We start from the raw sequence: 19,965 nt of genomic DNA, 5'->3' as shown, positions 1-19,965 counted from the left end.
GGTCCAGCCTGGGCGGGCTGCTGACGTTGACCGGAGAGAAAGGCAATGAAGCCAGATGGGAACCGGGTATTTCTGAGATGATGTGCAGGTGCACCTGTGTGCTGAGCTACCCAGGGTGCGGAGGCAGAGTCAGGGCACAGCGGACTGCATGGGGCTGCTGGACCCTCTTTGAGAGGCGGAAGCTCAGCCTGCTGCCTTCTAAGCTACTGGTGATGGTCTGTCTTCCCCTTTCACTGTGTGCTTTCCTACACAGGTCCTGAGTCGTCCCTGCTGGCTTTCTGTCTCTCTGTGGATGCCCTCCTGGACCCAGAGAGCTAAGCATGGCTTCTGCCACACACCTGCAGCCTCTCTGGATTGGTCCTCAGTCAAGGGCCAAGTCTGTGGAGAGCTGAGTGTGAGATCGGCCCCTCCAGGCATCTGGGTGCCTCCATGGGGATCCCCTGAACTTCCCTCTCTGGTTTTTCTACAGGCAAATGGCATCTTGGACACCATGGCTCTTATCACCCCAACTTCCGTGGTAAGAATTCTTGGGGGGATATTACTTGGGAAACAGAAAATGAGGCTCCCTGTGTGAAAGGTCTCCACGAACACGTGAACCACCTGCCCTGGGGGGAATCCCTCCTTCTTTAGCATAGCAGGGTCTCAGTGTATTTGCAATGCACCTGCTTGCTGGTGCCTTCCCTGTCCCCCCTCCTTGGCGCCACTATGCCCTGGCGGCTTTCCTGTCATAGGCCCATGAGTTTCCTTGCTGTATCCTAGTTCATTATGCTTCAGGGAACGTTGGGTCCTCCTGAGGTCCAGACCTGGCCTATGCAGTAAGAAGTGACAGTTGTTTCATGAGTTTGCAAGGACTCTGGCTGTGGACCCAGATGAGAGGTGCTGCCTCTTGCCTGCTGCCTACAGCCTACAGCCTACAGCCTTTCACTGCCACAGGCCTCTCCTCCTCTGGCTTTGGGGTATAGGCCAAGGGCAGACTGTCAGAGCCAGTTTTCTGAAAATCAATTTGCTGAGTGACGCATTCTGCAAACATCCAATTCGGCGAATTATCGATGGGTTGTCAAGGTTGCGATTTGTGCCCTTGCTTGCTCTCTCTGACTTTTCATTTCATGTGTAAATTCATGAATTTTCTCTTGAGATTATTTATTTATTTGAAAGGAAGACCAACAGAGGGAAAATGAGGCACACACCCACACCCACACCCACATCCAGAGAGAGCGAGAGTGCTTTCACCTGCTGGTTCACTCCCCAAATGGCCGTGATGATGACTGGAGATGGGCCAGGTTGAAGCCAGGAGCCTGGAACTCCATCCTTTTATCCCACATGGTTGGCAGGAGCTCAACTACTTGGACGCTCTTCTGCTGCTTTCTCAGGGGCATTAGCAGGCAGCTGGATCAGAAGTGGAGCAGCTGAGACTTGAACCAGATGCGGGTGTTACAGGCAGTAACTTAATCTGCTGTGCCACAACATTAGCTCCTGTTTCTGGTCCTTCACAGAAACAGTGTGCTACCCCTCGTCTAGACTCAGCCTGACACCAAGTACAGCCACATTTCAGTGCTGTGGGGTGTCCACATCTGTTTGTACAGGTCAAGTTAGCTGGGACATATTGGGTGGTTTTTTGGTTTTGTTTTTTTGCCAGTACAATAATCATAACAATAACTACTAGCCATTCTGTAGACAAAGCATATTGGGTTGACATAGACCTAATGTCCTAACTCAAAGAGTGCATGGCTGATGGAGAGGACCCGTGTCACCCAGGCTAATGGGGAATCCATGGGCTGAACTGGGACTAGAAGTGGATTGGAGGAGGGGGGCAAGCAGGGTGTGGAGAGGAGTGGGAAATCCTACAGGAAACTTGACCCTAGAACTAGGACAGGAATACCGATGCAGTGTCACCTGTGAGAGACACAGAGCAGGGAGTTCCAGGTGAAGCCCTTGAGGCCTCCAAGTGTGAGGAGACTGCAAGGTGCCTTGGTTAGTCTGGGAAAAGTGCTTATGGAGCGAGCCTATGGAGGGAGGCCAGGAGATGACGCCAAAGGTGCCACTCCTGCTTCTCACTGACTTAGATCTTGAGGCCACTGATAAATAACAGGTGCTTGGGAGATTTAAGTCCTGTCTATCCCTAGAAATGTAAGTAAGCTCTCTAGTGATTGAGAAAAGCTTCCTTCGGGAGAGTTTGTGCATGCTAGTTGCACGTGTACCTGTATCCTTTGGATGAAAGCTTGGGCTGGAAAAGAGAAAGGCTGAGGGAGGATATTTGGGCAACCTTGACACAAGGTGTGCAGGTCTCAGCACTCACATGCTGCCTTGTCTCATCTCATCCCACCACCTTGAACCCGAACCTGCCAACCTTCTGACTCCCAGCTGAAATGCCCTATCTTTCAAGGAGTATCTTGAGATTCCTGCTTCCAACTCATCCTACTGCGTTTATCTGGTTGGTTCATTTGTCCATCTCTTGCAGCTTAATCTACACGCATGTGTATTTCATTTTCCCTTAAAATGGAAAGTCTCTGAAGGGCAGACTTTATTCTTTTATCCCTTAGAGTGCCATGCACACAGCAGATTTTCACCAGCTATTAATTTATCATGTCCATAATTTCACCAAGGTTGTTAGGTGTCCACTTATTCTCTCTACTTCCTTGGGAACATCGCAAGATGTTTTGCAGATCTAATCTTACAGCCAGAACCCAACAAAGTGATTTTCTTTGCATACTACAAAAGAATATTAATCAAATCCTCTTTTAATTACATACTCCATAGCACTGAAATATTAAATCAAAGGAAATTAAATTTTTGTCTTGAGTGTAAGAAGGCAGGCGTGTGGCACAGCAGCCAAGTGGGGGATGCTCACCAGTTGTTTCTTTTCCAGGTTTTGATTACTATTTTGGAATCCCGTACAGCCATGACATGGGCTGTACTGACAGCCCAGGCTACAACTACCCTCCTTGTCCAGCGTGTCCACAGCGGGATGGGCCATCCAGGTAATGTCAGCCAACACATTGGCTATGGTGTGAGAACAAGGTGAAATGTTAAAGCTGTGGTCCACAGGAAACCAGTGGAAGATGCTGATGGGGCGGTTAAGGCGGCAGATAAGATTGTGTGCCCAGTGCCCATTTAAAGGCCTGGTTTGCACAGAATACAAGAAAGCTTTCGGCAAAGATGAGGTCCACAGAATTCTGTTGCAATTTTCCAGTTTTGGATCGATTAGTCCAGCTGGGGAGAACCCTGTGATGCCTAAGACTCGCTCAGCAGAGTCTCTCCCTCCTCCTCTGCGTGCTGATGGTGCTCCAGGACCACTCACCTGGCCCAGACACTGCACATAGGGAGGGAGTTGGGGGAGTGAGAGAGAGCACAGGCTTCTTTTGAGCTGCTTTCCCAGGGACAAGCAAGCCAGCATCTGACAGTGGAATGCCGTGCAGGTGCTAAACAGGATGTTTTTAAACATATTCAATGAAATGGGAAAACGTTCAGGATATAATGGCAAGTGTAAAAAGCAGGAAACAAGCCAACAACAGTATGATCTTAATTACCTCTGGAGAGAGACTCTGAGAGGCCAGAATGTTAATAGGGGCTCACTCTGCTTGGTGGGGCTAAGAGTTTTCATTTTCTTCTTTTCATTGAAGTACCCAAGTACTCTGTAATAAGCATATGATACCTCTGTGGTAGAAAAAGACACCAGGCCTTGCTCGGTGATGAACACCACAAGCCACTGCTCTGGTGCACACAGGGCACCGAGGTTATGTTGAAGGCCACAGGTGTCTGGGCCACTTGGGAAAGTGAATCTCAGCTGGCTCATTAATAACACCATGGTTAGTGTAATGATGGCTGTTTGTTGAGAAATTGTTATATTCTAGGCACTCCCTAGGTTTATCTGTAATCCACTGTGGGAAGCAGGTATTGACCTGACTTTACAGGCAAAAAAGCTTGCTTTGCCCAAGTCACGTGGGAACTGGTAAGGGTAGGAGTGGAGATTCCAATCTGCTTCTATATCTTTGCTTCTCAAAGTGTGGTCGTTGGACTAGCATCCTGGCTGTCAACTGGAGATGCAGGAATTCAGGCCCCGCTCTCGGGTCTGCGTTTTAACAGGGTGCCCAGGGATTCGCCTGCACTTTACACGGTGCAGGGTAAGGCCGGGGAGCATGTCACCGCCCTCCTGAGCAACTGTGACCTGAGACTCACACCTGTAATCCTGACTGTGGGAAGGCGTAACACACCAGCCAGCTTCTTTTTACTCCATGTTCAAATCAAATAGGAAAAAAAGAAGGGGAGCGAAAGGAGGGTGTCAATGATGATGAAAAGCTGATGCATTCGACAGAAATGCAGATGAGCATGATGATGCCTGGTGGGTTGATAACCCTTCTTTCTTTCTTCTTTACAAATTGTGATCCTTGGCCAGTTACCTACCCAGTCTGACCTTATCGTTTAAGCTGTTATCATGGGGTGGGTGTGTGTGTGTGCACAGGTGTGGCAGGGAGTTTCTGTGTCCTCTCAAGTTCTTCCCTGAACTACAGGGCAGTGTATCCTAAAGGTCCTGGGACTGCCTGCCCGAGAGGGCTCCTGCTGCCCACTTCTCTCTCGGGGGCTCTCAGCCTCTCTTCTGGCTCTCTGTGGCCACTGCAGAGCCCGAGTTTTTACCGAGTTCGGAGCACGCTAAGCAAGGTGCAGAGCTCTAGCCATTTGTGGCTCCTTTCGATCTCTGGGCACCCCTGAAAGCAGGGTGTGGGGAATCCCATGCTCTAGATAAGGAAACTGAAGCGCTGATTGCTTAGGAAACTTGCCGAGAGCATGAGCCCAGGAGTTACTCAACCCTGTGGCAGGTTCACTTCAACCCATCAGACCAGGGCTGGGCTGGTGTTTTCCAGGACATGCTATTGGTTTGACTCCACCCCTTTTTTTCTCAATTGCTAAGATTTTCCCAACATCTCCAGACATGGCTTAAAATTAAATTCTTATATATATTCTGTCCAATTGCCAAACTTAATGTCACGTGAAGTCCCCGTCGTTGGCTTGGGAAAATGTCAAACATTACACATCACGCAGGAGGCTGTCAGGCGGTCGGGCAGTGTAGACAGCCAGTGGTGGGCTCACAACTGGCTACCAGACTCTGCTTGAAATAATTCGGCCTGTGTAGACCTCAGTTTCTCTCTCTGCAAAATGGGAGTAATAATACACCTCGCTCTGGGGTCTTTGTGGCTGGCTTGTTGGAGGAGAACAGTCATCTATTCAAAGGGAATGGAAGGAAGCTATGATGGTTTCACTCTTGGAGGAAGTGACCAAGTGGCAGATCCTTGGGGCCACTCTGCTGGTGTCGTGTGAATCGCTTCATGATCTTTTGCTCTGCCCCGCCATGACATGGCTCATGGAGATGAGCGCTCTGCTCTCTGTGCTCCCCACACAGCAGGCTCAAGAGAGACTGCTACTCGGACCTGGCCCTTCCTCTCTACGAAAACCTCCACATCGTGGAGCAGCCCGTGAACCTGAGCAGCCTTGCCCAGAAGTACGCCGAGAAAGCCACCCAGTTCATCCAGCACGCAAGGTATGGAGCCCCCTGCTGCCACGCACCCTTCCACGCACGCTGTGGCGGAGTTTCGTTGCCCAGCCAAGACGGGTGCCTGCGAGTCTTCTGTAAGACCCCCAGTGCTGGGTTAGAAGCTCCGCGGCGTCCCTGAGGGCTTCCCTGTGGCCTGCTTTGATCTTGCTCCCTGCACGGTGATTACCGTTCTGTCCCCTCCCACGAGACACAGCTCCTGAGGTTAGCACCTGCCCGCTGCATTTGGGGTACTCGGGGCATCCGTAGAACGTGTCAGTTGACAAGGTGGATTAGTTGCCTGCTGCTGCTGGGACAAACCACTGCCAGTTTCATGGTAAAAATGGCAGTAACTTACTCTCCTGTAGACCTGGAGGCCACACGTGTACAGTGAGTCTTAGGGGACTGAAATCAGGGGGTCCTTGCCACAGCAGGGCTGTTAGCTTCTGGAGGTGGGATCTCTCTGGTGGCTGCCCACATTCTGTGGCTTGTGACTGCCTCATTCTAATCTCTGCTGCTGTTGTGCCATTTTGTCTTCTGTCATCGGATCTCCTGGCTCCCTCTTCTAAGGATGCCTGCTTTTTTATTATTATTGTTGTTATTTTTAACTTTTTATTTAAGGCATACAAATTCCACGTATACAGGTTTAGGTAACATAGTGATACTTCCCATGCTACACTCCCTCCCGCCCACGCTCCCACCCTTCCTCCTCCTTCCTCTCCTAATGCTCTCAATTTTTACCATGATCTATTTTCAGTTTACTTCATACTCATAAGATTAACCCTACACTAAGTAAAGAGTCCAACAAATAGTAGAAGAAGAAGAAGAAAGAAAAACACCATCATTCAGGGCTGTAAGCAGTGATGGAAGCTCAGAATACAAGGTCACCTGGGATTGCAGGAGAGTGGCATAATCTCTATGTCTCAAGATCCTTAATGTAATCCAATCTGCAGAGTCCCTTTTACCGTAGCAGATCACAGTCCCAGGTCCCAGGGATTCCCCTGGGCGTTCCTTTGGGGCCACTATTCATTCAACCACACAAGGATAGTATCTCCCAGCATTCGCAGGGTCCAGGATGGCAACCTTAAAGGGGGACACAGGCTCAGTATAGGGCCAGGAAGGGATGGGGCCTGCGGTGAAATTTAAGCCCACACCCCCTCTAAAGGGCAGCCCCACTTCGTTCCAGCTGCTTGTCGCTTTTCTGTGGGATGTGAGCCTGCAGCGCCAGATCTTCCACTTCTACCATGAAGACCGGAAACCTGGCTTTGATGAGAAATCTGATATTTAAATGTCAGAAACTGCTAATTAAAAATAGCCAAAGAGCAAGTGTTTGATCTGGTGGTTCAGACATTGATTAGGATGCCTGAGTCCCCAGTCAGGGTGCATGGGTTCTACAGCTGACTTTGAGCCCCCAGTTCCGGCTTCCGGCTGATGCAGATCCCGGGAGCAGTAGTCACAGTATGTGGGAGATCCAGAATAAAGCTCCCCTGGCTCCTGGCTTCAGGCCAGCAGTTGGGAGCCTCTGGGAAGTGAACCAGTGAAGGAAAGCTCGCTCTGCTTCTCACATAAATAAAATGTTGTTGTTGTTTTTCTAAAAGATGTATTTTATTTATTTAAAAGGTGAAGTTAGAAGGAGAGACAGAGAGATCTCCCTTTCTCTGGTTCACTCCCCAAAAGGCCTCAGTGGCCAGGGTTGGGCCAGACCGAAGCCAGGAGCCAGGAGCTTCTTCCTGGCCTCCCATGTCGTGGATGTGGAGGTGAAAGCACTTGGGCCAACCTCTGCTGCTTTCCCAGGTGCATTAGCAGGGAGCTGGATGGGAAGTGGAGCAGCTGGGAATTGAACCAGCGTCCATATGGGATGCTTCCATCACAGGCGACATCATATTTACATGCTGTGCCACAACACCGTCCCCAATAAATTTTTTTTGACAGGCAGAGTTAGTGAGAGAGACAGAGAGAAAGGTCTTCCTTTTTCCATTGGTTCACCCCCCCCAAGTGGCCACTAAGGCCAGTGTGTTGCAGCTGGTGCACTGTGCCAATCCAAAGCCAGGAGCCAGGTGCTTCTGGTCTCCCTTGTGGGTGCAGGGCCCAAGGACCTGGGCCATCCTCCTCTGAACTCCTGGGCCACAGCAGAGAGCTGGACTGGAAGAGGAGCAACTGGGACAGAATCCGGCACCCCGACCAGGACTAGAACCCTGGGTGCCAGCGCCGCAGGTGGGGGATTAGCCAAGTGAGCCGTGGCGCCGGCCTTAAATGTTTTTTAAAAACCCAAAACTAAAAAGCAGAGGCACGAGTTGCGTATTTGTGTGACAAGGACTGGTTTGAGTCTCTGTCGGGGCAAAGTGAAGAGTGGACTTGGTGAAACCCTGAGCGGCTGCCAAATTGTACACACTCATCTTAGCTGCCAGACATAGCCAGCGGGGTGTGATTGCACACACACATGCGCACAGGCACCAGGGGCACTCACAGTCCCCCACCCCGCCGCCCTGGGACTCAGCTGACCCTGCTGTCTGCCCTTGTGCCTCTCCTGCTGTGTCTTATCTTTCTCCCTAGAGCATCAGTTCCTCCAGGCCAGTGGAATGGTTTCTGCTAGGCCTTTTGATGTGTCCCAAGCCTTCGCCCAAGGGGGCAAGAAAAAACCCTGCAGCTCCGCCATCTTCCTGAGCCAAATTAGAAGTGGCCTCACCTTGGAGAAGGGTGTGGGGTTTTTGAATGTGCAGGAGTCCCTGGCCCTTGCTCTGCCTCGCTGGGCTTTGCAGGGCGAAGGTCAGCAGTCATCTTGCCTTCAGGACAGTGGCTCCTCCAAGCATTACAGATGGCGTCTTCACTGTGGGTCAGGGTTTCGTGGAGAACCACAGCGCAAGGGTGGGGCTCCTTCTCCCCTGGGAAGGCTGACCCAACTCCTGGCTTCCTGGAGCTTTCAGAGGGTTTTAGGCTCCCGTGGCAGGTGGAGGCTGAGTGGCTGCGGGGGAGCAGTCATTTCCCACTCTGCTGTTGGCTATGCCCCAACACAGCATTCTAAGGGGGCCAGTGGCACCCTGCTGGGGACGAGGGACCACTGAATGCTCGTGCTGAGGTGGGCACGGTGCCTGGACATCCCCAGCTGATCAGTCAGGTAAAAGAGCAGTCAGCCCACAGTTTCCTTATCACATGGAAAAGGCGAAGCGTGTGTGATTTATTAATTACTCAAGAGCAGAGGAGCTGGCTTGTAGCTTTGCCGACGGCACTTCTGAGGCAGGCGCTTGTCTTAAGGCATAGATCTGCCGATTCTTCTGCTACTTTCTGAGCAGCTGCCTGGAAAAACCTCCGCATCCTGCCCCCTTCTCCTCTGGGACCCCTGCCTCTACCTCCAGCCCCTCTCCCTACTTGGACCTGTTTGTCCATGGACTCCACAGCAGCAGGCAAAGCAGGGAAAAAAAAAAAAAAGAGTAGATGGCTGGGCTTCTGCTTGCCACAGGGCCTGGGACTGTACATTGAGTCTAAACAGGGAATACAGGGTTTGACAAGGTTGAGCAGGTGGGCCATAGGCTGAATAGTGGTTCAGGCTCTTTGAAATCAGAGTGATGTGGGAATCCAGAGCATGGTCAGTAATCCAGGCTGTTACAGGCTGTCTGTGTTCTCCAGCTTCATACATGGAGACCCTAGCCCCTAGTGGGATAGCATTAGGAGGTGGAAGATGATTTGGATTAGATGAGGCCATGAGAGTGGAGCCCCATGATAGGGTTCGTGTCCCTCTAAGAAGACCAAGCACGCTCCCTCTTGTGTGAGCATACAGTGAGGAGACAACTGCCCAGAAGCCAGGGACTGGGCCGTCCCCAGACGATGGGCGCCCAGCCTCCGGAACTGAAACACAGCTGTTCGTGGTTTTAGCCAGCCAAGCAGCCTGAGACTCAGGGCGTTTGTCACTCAGAACCACACCCTGGAGGTGCAAGCATGAAAACCAAACCGCAGCTTCCTGGGGCTTCAGCTTTGGATCTGCTAAATTCCCCTCCACTCGACCCCTCCCTGTCATTGCTGTCCCCACTGCTTGTCCAAGGGCCCCCAGGTGGAGCCGTGTTCTCTCCATGGTCTTTGTCAGCCAGCTCCCACCTGGCACACACCAACCAGCCTGCCACCCACACCAGGGAGCCAGGTTCACCTTGACCATCATCACCCCCATTCTTCCTCCTGTTGAGATGCTGGGATAGATAATGGGTGAGTAAAGCAGGGAGTGATAAATGGCTGTGCAGTCACGTCCAATGGTTTCCCCAGCCCCTCTGTTCTCTGCCTTGAGTGGCCACCATTTACAGCCCACCTGTGGCCCCTCCAGCTCTCACATCTGAGGAGTCTCCATGCCAAACCCTCTTTGGATCCTCCTCATACTCTTCCACGGCTCCTCCATCATTCCTAAATAATGGTCTTGTGAATTTTTAGTTGCATCTTTCTCTCCCCTGTTCCAGGAGGGTGGAATTCATACCTGTTGTGCTCATGGCTCTGTCCTCAGTGCTTGGGGTCCTGGTTAGAGCTCAGTAGGCACTAATGAAAGAGTGAATGAGAACATGAGTGAGTTACTGAATCCAGCCCCAAAGACGTGCCAGTGTTGTGGCAGGGATGTGAACTAGAACTAGACGTGTCCTTGCCTTTAAGTGGCTCCCATGCTAGTGGACAAAGGGCTCTGTGAAACCCTGGCTTTACTGCAGGTTGTTTGTATCTCATGGATTCGGCAGTGGGGAAGAAGGGCCATGACAGGACCAGGTGCAGGGGGGAGGAGGCCAACCTTGACAGGGAACAGAGGAGGAGCTTGAAGGCTTTGAATGAAAAGTTGGGACCAACAGTGAGTTTAGCCTCCGCTTGCGATGCCGTCATCCCATAAGAGCACCTGTTCGAGTCCTGGCTGCTCTGTTTCCAATCCAGCTCCCTGCTAATGTACCTGGGAAAGTAACAGAGGATGAACCAAGTGTTTGGGCCCTTGGTCACCCATGTGGGAGACTTGGATGTAGTTCTGGGCTCCTGGCTTTGCCTGGCCTATCCCTGGCCATTGTGGCCATTTGGGGAGTGAACCAGCAGATGGAAGATCTCTCTCTCTGTGTGTCACTCTGCCTTTCAAATAAATAAAAATAATTCTTGGGGCCAGCACTGTGGCGTAGCAGGTAAAGCTGCTGCCTGCAGTCCTGGCTTCCCATATGGGCACTGGTTTGAGTCCTGGATGCTCCACTTCCCATCCAGCTCTCTACTATGGCCTGGGAAAGCAGTAGAAGATGGCCCAAGTGCTTGGGCCCCTGTACCTGTGTTAGAGACCTGGAGGAAGCTCCTGGTTCCTGGCTTCAGATCAGTGCAGCTCTGGGTGTTATGGCCATTTGAGGAGTGAACTAGCAGATGGAAAATTTTCTCTCTCAGCCTCTGCCTTTCTGTAACTCTGCCTTTCAAATAAGTAAATTAATCTAAAAAAAAATTCTTTAAGAATTAAAAGTTTTTGCACAGGATGCCAGGGAAGGTCCTGCAGGAGGGGAAGGCAGAAGCAGGTGAGGGCCTGGGCGGGGCAGCCTAGAGGAAGAGCCCGAGAGCGGGAAGGAAGGTAGGGCTGGCTGGGGAGGGCTGCCAAGGCCGCACTAAGGAGTTTGGACTGATCCAGGGCTACAGTGAGCCCTGTTGGGCGTTTTCTTCTTTTCTAAAAATGTGTTTATTTTATTTGAAAGGTAGACAGACAGATGGAAGGCAATCTATCTGCAGATTCACTGCCCACTTGCTTGCAGAGGGGGAGCGGAAGCCCACCGGTTACTCCAGCACCTGCTGCAAGGAGGGTCTCCACCATGGAGGCGAGAGGCTGGGAGCCAGGGATGGCCATGCTGCCTCCCCCCACTCTGCCTGCCTGACCACCTCCAGGTCACCTCTCTGTCCAGGTGCCAGTGGCAGACCCTGCCCGTGAAGGGGGTGGGGCACGCCCAGGCCTGCTGTTTGCCATTTCAGACCAGATAGCATTTTCCAAGCCCCCAGCTCTCCAGAGCTCCTCCAGGCTCTATCCTGACCTCTCTCTCCTGGAATGTCCCCTCCAGCACCTTCCTAGTTTTTGCTTCTCTGTCTTAATCCTGTTTCCTTTAGAAACCTCTGAAAGCAGAGATAAGCAAACAAAAGATCACTCTGAATTCCACACCTGGGAGATAGGCCCTTTCCCAGAGATCAGAATGCATTCTCTAGCCTCAGTTGATGTTGATGCATAAACATCTTCCCCCTGGCTTGATTAAGGTGTAGTGGAACGAAGCATATCTTTTTTTTTTTTTTTTTAATTTATTTGACAGAGTTATAGACAGTGAGAGAGAGACAGACAGAGAGAAAGGTCTTCCTTCCGTTGGTTCACCCCCCAAATGGCTGCTATGGCCAGAACTGCGCTGATCCGAAGCCAGGAGCCAGGTGCTTCCTCCTGGTCTCCCATGCAGGTGCAGGGGCCCAGGCACTTGGGCCATCTTCCACTACCTTCCCCGGGCCACAGCAGAGAGCTGGATTGGAAGAGGTGCAGCTGGGACTAGAACTGGCACCCATATGGGATGCTGGCGCCGCAGGCGGAGGATTAACCAAATGAGCCACGGCGCCGGCCCCCTAAGCATTTCTTTTAAACAAAAGTAAAAGTACATGATCTGTAGTCAGCTCCCCCCACACCTCAAAAGCATCTGATTTCCCTCCCTTTGTTTTTTCTTTCTTTCTTTTTTAAAGATTTATTTATTGGGGCTGGCACTGTGGCGTAGTGGGTTAAGCCTCTGCCTGTGATGCCAGCATCCCGTATGGGCGCCAGTTCAAGCCCTGGCTGCTCCACTTCTGATTCAGCTCCCTGTGAATGGCCTGGGAAAGCAGTGGAAGATGGCCAAAGTGCTTGGACCCCTGCACCCACATGGGAGACCCAGAGGAAACTCCTGGCTCCTGGCTTCAGATCCCTGGATGGAAGACCTCTCTCTCTGTTAACTCTGTCTCTCAAATAAATAAAATATTTAATAAAAATTTTATTATTTATTTATTTGAAAGGCAGTTACAGAGAGAGTGGGGCAGAGACAGAATCTTCCATCCATTGGTTCATTCCCCAGATGGCCACAAGGGCCAGGACTGAGCCAGGCCAAAGCCAGGGGCTAGGAGCTTCATCTGGGTCTCCCACAATGGGTAGCAGGGACCCAAACACTTGGGCCATCCTTCACTGCTTTCCCAGGCCATTAGCAGGGAGCTGGATCGGAAGTAGAGCAGCCAGGACTCGAACTGGCACCCATGTGGGATGCTGGTGTCGCAGGCTGTGGCTTTGCCTGCTGTGCGACCATGCCTGCCCTGTTCACCCAGTTTTCCGTTTAGCACAGGTACATAATGAAGAGGGGCTTAGAGGACAGATGCCTAGGCCATTTGCCCTTGCCTGATGGCAGCTGTATGAACTCCAGCCTGGCCTCAGGATGCCGGGACAGAGGGACATCCTTGGGCACCATTCATGCACATTACTGCTAGCATGTGTTGTTCATACTTGTTAAGAAACAACAGTGTCTTAAATGCTGAGGGCAGTTAACAATCACAGCCACCTTGTCGGGCAGCTGTGGTTGTCCCCACTTCACATGCGACAGGGTAGAAAGTCCTGTGATCTGGATGTGGCCCTCTCCCTCCTGTGCTCTTCATCAGTCCACTCTGCCATCCCTCATCCATGCCTGGCTCTTTGAACGTGTGGTCCAGGGTGCGAATAGGACTTTGATCGTGGTAGGAGTTTGGAGGATGATGGTGCGGGATGGGACAAAAGGTAGACCTTGGGACCTAGCCTAGCCCATATGCAGCAGTGAGCTGGTAGTGATTTAACAGCCGGTCACATGGCTGGCATCTGCCAGTCTCTGTGGTATAATGTTCTCACTGTGGCTGGTTTCACGCTCCCAAGGAGATGTCGCTGATGGTGGAGTTGTGCTGGGCAGTAGCACGCTGTTACATGAAATTTCCACTGCACAGACACAGCAGATGTAGACAACCTCAACAGCAGAGAGAACAGTCCAATGTAATGGGAACTGACAGATTGTGAGGTTCTATCACCTTTGTTTTTCATATAATTTATTTCATTATAAGCTTACCTAACTGAATTTTTAGCAGTGATCATGTGTTACAGCTGGCTTAAACGTTGCTGAAATTCGAGTCAGTTCTAGCATACTGTTCTGCTGTTCTACCATCCCCCCAGGGGGTCACTGCCCTGTTCAGGGTGCCCAGCTTGGCCTTAGATGGTGGGCAAGAAGTAAGTGCCCATTTGCTCCCTTGGTGGGACATCCTTATGCAAGATAGTCTGCCCTCCTGTGCTTTAACATTGTTGGGTGAGTGAGCAGGTACTGTCAATCAGTGCTGATAGAACTCTCTAGAAGGATGGAAATGTTCTCCAAGTGCATTGTCTAAGATGTAGCCACTGCCATCTGTGGCTCCTGATTATTTGAAGTAATACTCTCAAACACACACACACACACACACACACTGTGGTTTTGACTTGCATTTCCCTGATAGCTAATGATGTTGATAATTTTTTCATATATTTGGCGGCCATTTATATTTCTTCTTTTGAGAACTGTCTGTTGAAGTCCTTTGCTCATTTCTCAACTGGATTGGTTGTGTTTTTTGTTGTTGAGCTTTTTAAGTTGCTGATATATTTGGGATATTAATGATTTATCAGGTAGGTGGTTTGCCAATATTTTTTCAGAAACTTGCACAGCAAAGGAAATGATCAATAGAGTGAAGAGACAGCCAACAGGATGGGAAAAATTTTTAATTTTATTTTTAACACATAAAACTTATATGTTTTATGGGATAGCATGCTATTCTCTATGCATACAGACACTGCATGATGTCTGATCGAGGTAAACATACCTGTGTCCTCAAACACAGAGAGAAGGAGAGGCAGAGAGAGAGAAGTCATCCATCCGCTGGTTCACTCCCCAGTTGGCTGCAATGGCCAGAGCTGCACCAATCTGAAGCCAGGAGCCAGGAGCCTCCTCTGGGTCTCCCACGGGGGTGCAGGGGCCCAAGGACTTGGGCCATCTTCTACTGCCCTCCCAGGCCATAGCAGAGAGCTGGAGGTAAGTGGAGCAGCAGGGACTTGAACCAGCACCCATATGGGATGCCTACACTGCAGGTGGCAGCTTTAACCGCTATGCCACAGTGCCGGCCCCTATGGTTCATGTTTTGAAAACATTCAAAGTCCCTTAATCTAGCTTGTTTTAGAGAAACAAATAGTACATTAGCATTATCTATACTACTGTGCAGTAGAACACCAGAGGTTCTTACTCCTATCTAACTATAACTTAGTACCTGTTAATCAGCCTCTCCCCATCCTCTTCTCCCCACTCTCCCCATCCTCTGGTAACCAACACTATACTCTTTTTTTCTTTCTTTTTTTTTTTAGAGATTTATTTATGTATTTGAAAAATAGAGTTACAGAAAGGGAGAGACAGAGAGAGATCTTCACCTGGTTGGTTTACTCCCCAAATGGTCACAATGACCAGGGCTGGGCCAGGCTGAAGATAGGAGCCAGGAGCTTCTTCTGGGTCTCCCTTGTGGGTGAAAGAGACCCAAGCACTGGGGCCATCTGCTGCTGCTTTCCTGGGGACATTATCAGGGAGCTAGATTGAAGAGGATGCTGGCACTGCAGTGGTAGCTTAATCTGCTTTGCCACAACACCAGCTCCTATTATACTCTTAAGTTCTATAAGATCACCTATTTGTAGGCATCACACATGAGTGAGATCATGTGATGTTGTCTTCCTGTAGTTGGTTTCATTCACCTAACATAATGACCCTAGTTCCATCCATGTCGATGTGAATGGTAGGATTTCACCCTTTTTTATGGTCAAGTCATAGTCATTGTGTTTGTGTGCACCATTTTCTTTATCCGTTCATTGGTGGATGGACACTTAGGTTGTTTCCAGATTATTTTTTTCAAAGATTTATTTATTTATTTGAAAGACAGAGTTACACAGAGAGAGAAGGAGGCAAAGAGAGAAGAGGTCTTCCATCCTCTGGTTCACTCCCCAAAATGGCAGCAGTGGCCGGAGCTGGGCTGATCCGAAGCCAAGGAGCCAGGAGTTTCTTCCAGGTCTCTCACATGGGTGCAGGGGCCCAAGGACCTGAGCCACATTCCACTGCTTTCCCAGGTCATAGCAGAGAGCTGGATCAGAAGTGGAGCAGCCAGGATTCGAACCAGTGCCCATATGGGATGCCGACACTGCAGGCGGAAGCTTCACCCACTATGCCACAGTGCCAGCCCCTGTTTCCATATTCTTTTTTTAAAAAAGATTTTATTTATTTGAAAGTCATAGTTGCACAGAGAGAGGAGAGGTGTGTGTGTGGGGGGGTATCTTCCATCCACTGGTTTACTCCCCAGTTGACTGCAACAGCTGGAGCTGCACTGATCCAAAATCAGGTGCCAGGAGCTTCTTCCGGATCTCTCATGCAGGTGCAGGGGCCCAAGGACTTGGGCCATCTTCTACTGCTTTCCCAGGCCATAGCAGAGAGCTGGATTGGAAGTGGAGCAGCCAGGTCTCGAACCGGTGTCCATATGGGATGCCGGCGCTTCAGGCTGGGTGTTAACCTGCTGCGCCACAATGGCAGCCCCTCTAATTTACATTTCTACCAATGGTGTACAAGGGTTCTTGATTCCATATCCTTGCCAGTACTTGTTATCTTGTGTCTTTTTGATAAGAGCCAATCTAACTGGAATGAGGTGATATCTCTGTGGTTTGATTGGCATTTCCTTAATGAGTGAGGCTGAGCATCTTTTCACTTAGCTGTTGGCCATTTTATTTTATTTATTTTTTTTACTGCTGAGTTGTTTGAGCTCCTTATACATTCTGGGCCTATATATATATATACACACACACATTTATATACATACATTTATTTATATATACATTTATATATATTGGTATATATATTTGGTATATATATATACATTTATATATATTTTGGTTATTCTTGTTTGGTGTATAATTTGCAAATATTTCCTCCATTCTGTCAGTTTTCACTCTGGTGATGATTTGTCCGTTTTTGCTTTGATTTCCTGTGCTTTAAGGAGCACATTCTAAGACTCTGGATGTTACTGTGGTAGGAATACAAGTGGAATCATATGGTGATTTGTCCTTATTTAACTAAGCATAATATCTTCAAGGTTCATCCATGTTGTAGCATGTGAGGCCCTTACCTTTTAATTTTCCTTAACTTAACCCAAACAGCTGTGTGCGCCTTGTGGCTACTGCACTGTGAGAAATAGCTCAAGAAATGTGGTAGAGAAACTGCTAAGATGAGGAAGGTCAAGGCCTCCATCTGGAGACTGAGTCCTGGTTTAATGTCTGTCCAAGATAGTTGAGCACAGGGGGCCATCTGGTTAATTGGCCTCCTCCCACATCAGAGTACCTGGGTTCGAGATCCAGCTCTGCTCTTCACACCAGTCTCCTTCCTGCTCATGCAGACCCTGGGAGTCGGTGGTGACGGCTCAGGTAATTAGGTTCCTATTGCTTCTCGGCCTTTTGGCCAAGATCAAGTGTAGGTATTTAGGTTCCTGCCACTCATGTGCGACACCTGGATTGGGTTCCTCCCAGCTTCAGCCTCACTGCAGGGCTGTTGTGGGCATTTGGGGAATGAATCAGCAGATGGGAGCTCTGTCAGAGAGCTGAGGGCAAGCACTGTCCCAATGAGCAGACTCTGGGAGCTGGGATGTGGAGGGCTCTGAGAGGCAGGGCTTGCCGCAGAGCTGAGGCTGAGGGGTAGTGTGAGCAGGTGCACTGGCGGGAACACCGGGGCCCAGGTGTGGATCCTCGGGTGACAGGTGTAACAGGGGCCAAGCTTCCATCACCAGCCCAGGTCCGTGCTAGACTGAGCCCTCCCACCACCCTTCCCCTGTGTTCTCTGAACGATGCCCCTCCCCTGAGTGTGGGCTTGGAAGGGGAAAGATTGTGGTTCTGCAGCTGCCTTTGCCTAGGAATGGGGGTGGGAGACAGACGGAAGCCTGGACAGGTAGCAGAGACCACAGAGCCCTTGCCTGGAAGCCAGCCTGGCCCCATCCAAGCCTTTCATTCTGTACATCCCGGAGGGGTCAGGGGTGGTAGAGAGGTGGCCACACGCCTGCGCCTCTAACATAGCCTTGACCTAGCTGTTCCCTGGGTGGTCCCATGTGCCCTTGGAACTCTCCGTGGTCAGCAAGAGCCATCCAGGCATCTCCCAGGCAGAGGCGAGGCTGGGAGTGAATGTGACAGTCTGCATGCTGCAGATTGGCAGATACGCTTGGGTTCCAGAGCCCAGCAGTTAGAAGCAAGGGCTTTGCTCTCAGCCAGATTGTGAGTTCAAATCCAGGCTCGGTCGCTCATTGGGACAAACATTCTATCTCCCTTGGCTTTTACTTCTTCATCTGAAAAGCAGAACTGGGTGGTTATAGTAAGGATGGACTCGGGCAGCCTGAGTCCCCAGTAATCAACTCGCAGGAAGTGTTAAAGGTCTATTAATTGGTGACCAAGTAAGTGTGTCCTCCTGAGCTCTCAGGGAAGAAGAGGGCTGGGGACACGCAGCAGAGCCTCCTGTGCGGTGACCTCTTGGCTCTCCTGTTTCAGTGCCAGTGGAAGACCCTTCCTGCTGTACATGGGCTTGGCCCACATGCACGTGCCCTTACCTGCGACCCAGCCACCAGCAGACCCACAGGGCCGAAAGCCGTACCTCGCGAGTCTCCAGGAGATGGACAGGCTTGTGGGCCAGCTCAAGGACAAAGTTGACCGCACAGTGAAAGAAAACACATTCCTGTGGTTTACAGGTAAAGTAATAAAAGCCATCCAGACTAACTGCCATCTAATGGATAACCCTGCATACATGCCCCGAAGAGCAGAGTCTGGCCAAGTGATCTTCTTCAACAGGATAAGGAGTGGCTTTGAACTTGGGCCCCTGATGATGTTTGTTGGCTTGAATGTTGAGTGCCTGTCCCCTGCGCCCTGCAAGGCTGAGTTTTGGGAAGGTTTGCATAGTGGGAGGAGGTACCCTGGTGGCCTTATGTGCATCTATAGGGCCAGGTGCGAATTGTGCTTCATTGTGGTTCTAAGATTCCCTCTTCACCATGCTCCCTGGGCCCGGAGTCTCTGATCGCTGCTAACCACCAGATCTTTGGCTGAATGGCTTAAGGAGAGCTGAGCTAGTGACTCCTTTATTTATTTATTTGAAAACTTTGTTTAAATTTGAGAGGCAGGAAGAGAGAGAGGGGGAGAGGCAGAGAGAGCAAGCTCCCACCTACTGGGTTGCTCCCTGAATGCCCACAACAGCTGAGGCTGGGCTGGACCAAAGCTGGGAGCTGGGAACTCAGTCTAGGTTTCCCAGGTGAGTGGCAGTGGCTCATATACTTGAGCCGTGCCATCACCATTTTGTCCCAGGTTCCACATTAGCAGGGTTGGTATCAGGAACTGGAGCTGAGTATTGAAAACCCAGGTACTCTGATGTAAAATGTAAAATGTGAAATGTGGGCATCTTAAACAACATCCTAACCACTAAGTCAAATACCCTTCCTATAAAGGGTGTAAGCCCTGTTGCCTTGTATGTCTCAGGTCCTATCTGGAGCAAGGGCGGTGGTTACAAGCACTGCTTTGGGGTCACCTGGCGACCTAGCTTTGCATCTGTACCATTGGAAAAGTGACCTTCATGCCTCTCGTCCCCATTTCCTTATCTGCCTATGATCTGCCCCTCAGTGTGTTGGAAGGTTCTAGTGTGATATGGGAGAAACACTAGGTGCATGATAGGTGCTCATTAAATAGTCGCAGGGCCTGTGCTGATGACAGTGCCAGTGGCATTGCTGACACTGTGTAGAAATGCAAAGGGCCATAAGGCGGGGGACTCAGGATGGAGCTGGCTTGGGGCAGGGAAAGCCCCCTGCTGTCTGAAGCCGAGTTCTGTAAAGGGTAGTTCAGCGTGTTTGCTGTTACAGTCCTTCTGTCAGGTCCCTTACTTGTACAAGGCTCTGGGACCCATGAGTGTCGGTCAAAGTGTTCACGCAGCCTCTTGACCAGTCCATCAGTCCATGTTGCTTTTTTGTTTGTTTGTTTGTTTCTAGGAGACAACGGCCCCTGGGCTCAGAAGTGTGAGCTGGCAGGCAGCGTGGGGCCCTTCATTGGATCATGGCAAACACATCAAGGTAGAGCGTTCAGCTGGGGTCAGTGGATCCCGCTGTGGGTGCTGGGGGCCTTGGCTGGGGCGTGGGATTCTGCCTCTGGATCTTAGGGGGCATCATTGGAAACGGGAACAGTGGCTCGCCAGCCACCAGCTCCCAGAGAAGCAGCAGGTTGGGACAGGAAGAGTGTTCTAAAAGAAAAATAAAAAAAGGAAAAAAAAAAAAGAAGAAGAAGAAGAAGAAGAAAAGGAAAAAAAAAAAAAACACTGAAAAACAAAAACAAAAAAGGAAGCGTGTTTTGCCTGGACCATGCCTTTCTCCCCTCTTCTCCAGGGACACCC

General features: G+C 50.4%; 1 protein-coding gene across 4 annotated transcripts in view; it reads left to right on the top strand.

Annotated features, from left to right (window-relative positions):
* The window catches only part of ARSG (arylsulfatase G), a 129,136-nt gene that overhangs the window by 72,161 nt on the left and 37,010 nt on the right, over nucleotides 1-19,965 (top strand). For 2 of the 4 annotated variants that reach the window (XM_062175491.1, XM_062175490.1), the window contains exons 4-8: nucleotides 470-517; nucleotides 2,867-2,978; nucleotides 5,396-5,533; nucleotides 18,090-18,286; nucleotides 19,568-19,648. In XM_062175491.1, coding sequence (XP_062031475.1) covers nucleotides 470-517; nucleotides 2,867-2,978; nucleotides 5,396-5,533; nucleotides 18,090-18,286; nucleotides 19,568-19,648 — 576 coding nt within the window. The remainder of the gene's footprint in view (nucleotides 1-469; nucleotides 518-2,866; nucleotides 2,979-5,395; nucleotides 5,534-18,089; nucleotides 18,287-19,567; nucleotides 19,649-19,965) is intronic. The other 2 variants (XM_062175492.1, XM_062175493.1) reach the window with 2 other exon arrangements.

Source organism: Lepus europaeus, chromosome 18 (genome assembly GCF_033115175.1).
Source record: "Lepus europaeus isolate LE1 chromosome 18, mLepTim1.pri, whole genome shotgun sequence".
Classification (NCBI taxonomy): Eukaryota; Metazoa; Chordata; class Mammalia; order Lagomorpha; family Leporidae; genus Lepus; species Lepus europaeus.
This window is presented reverse-complemented; position numbering and strand designations above follow the sequence as displayed.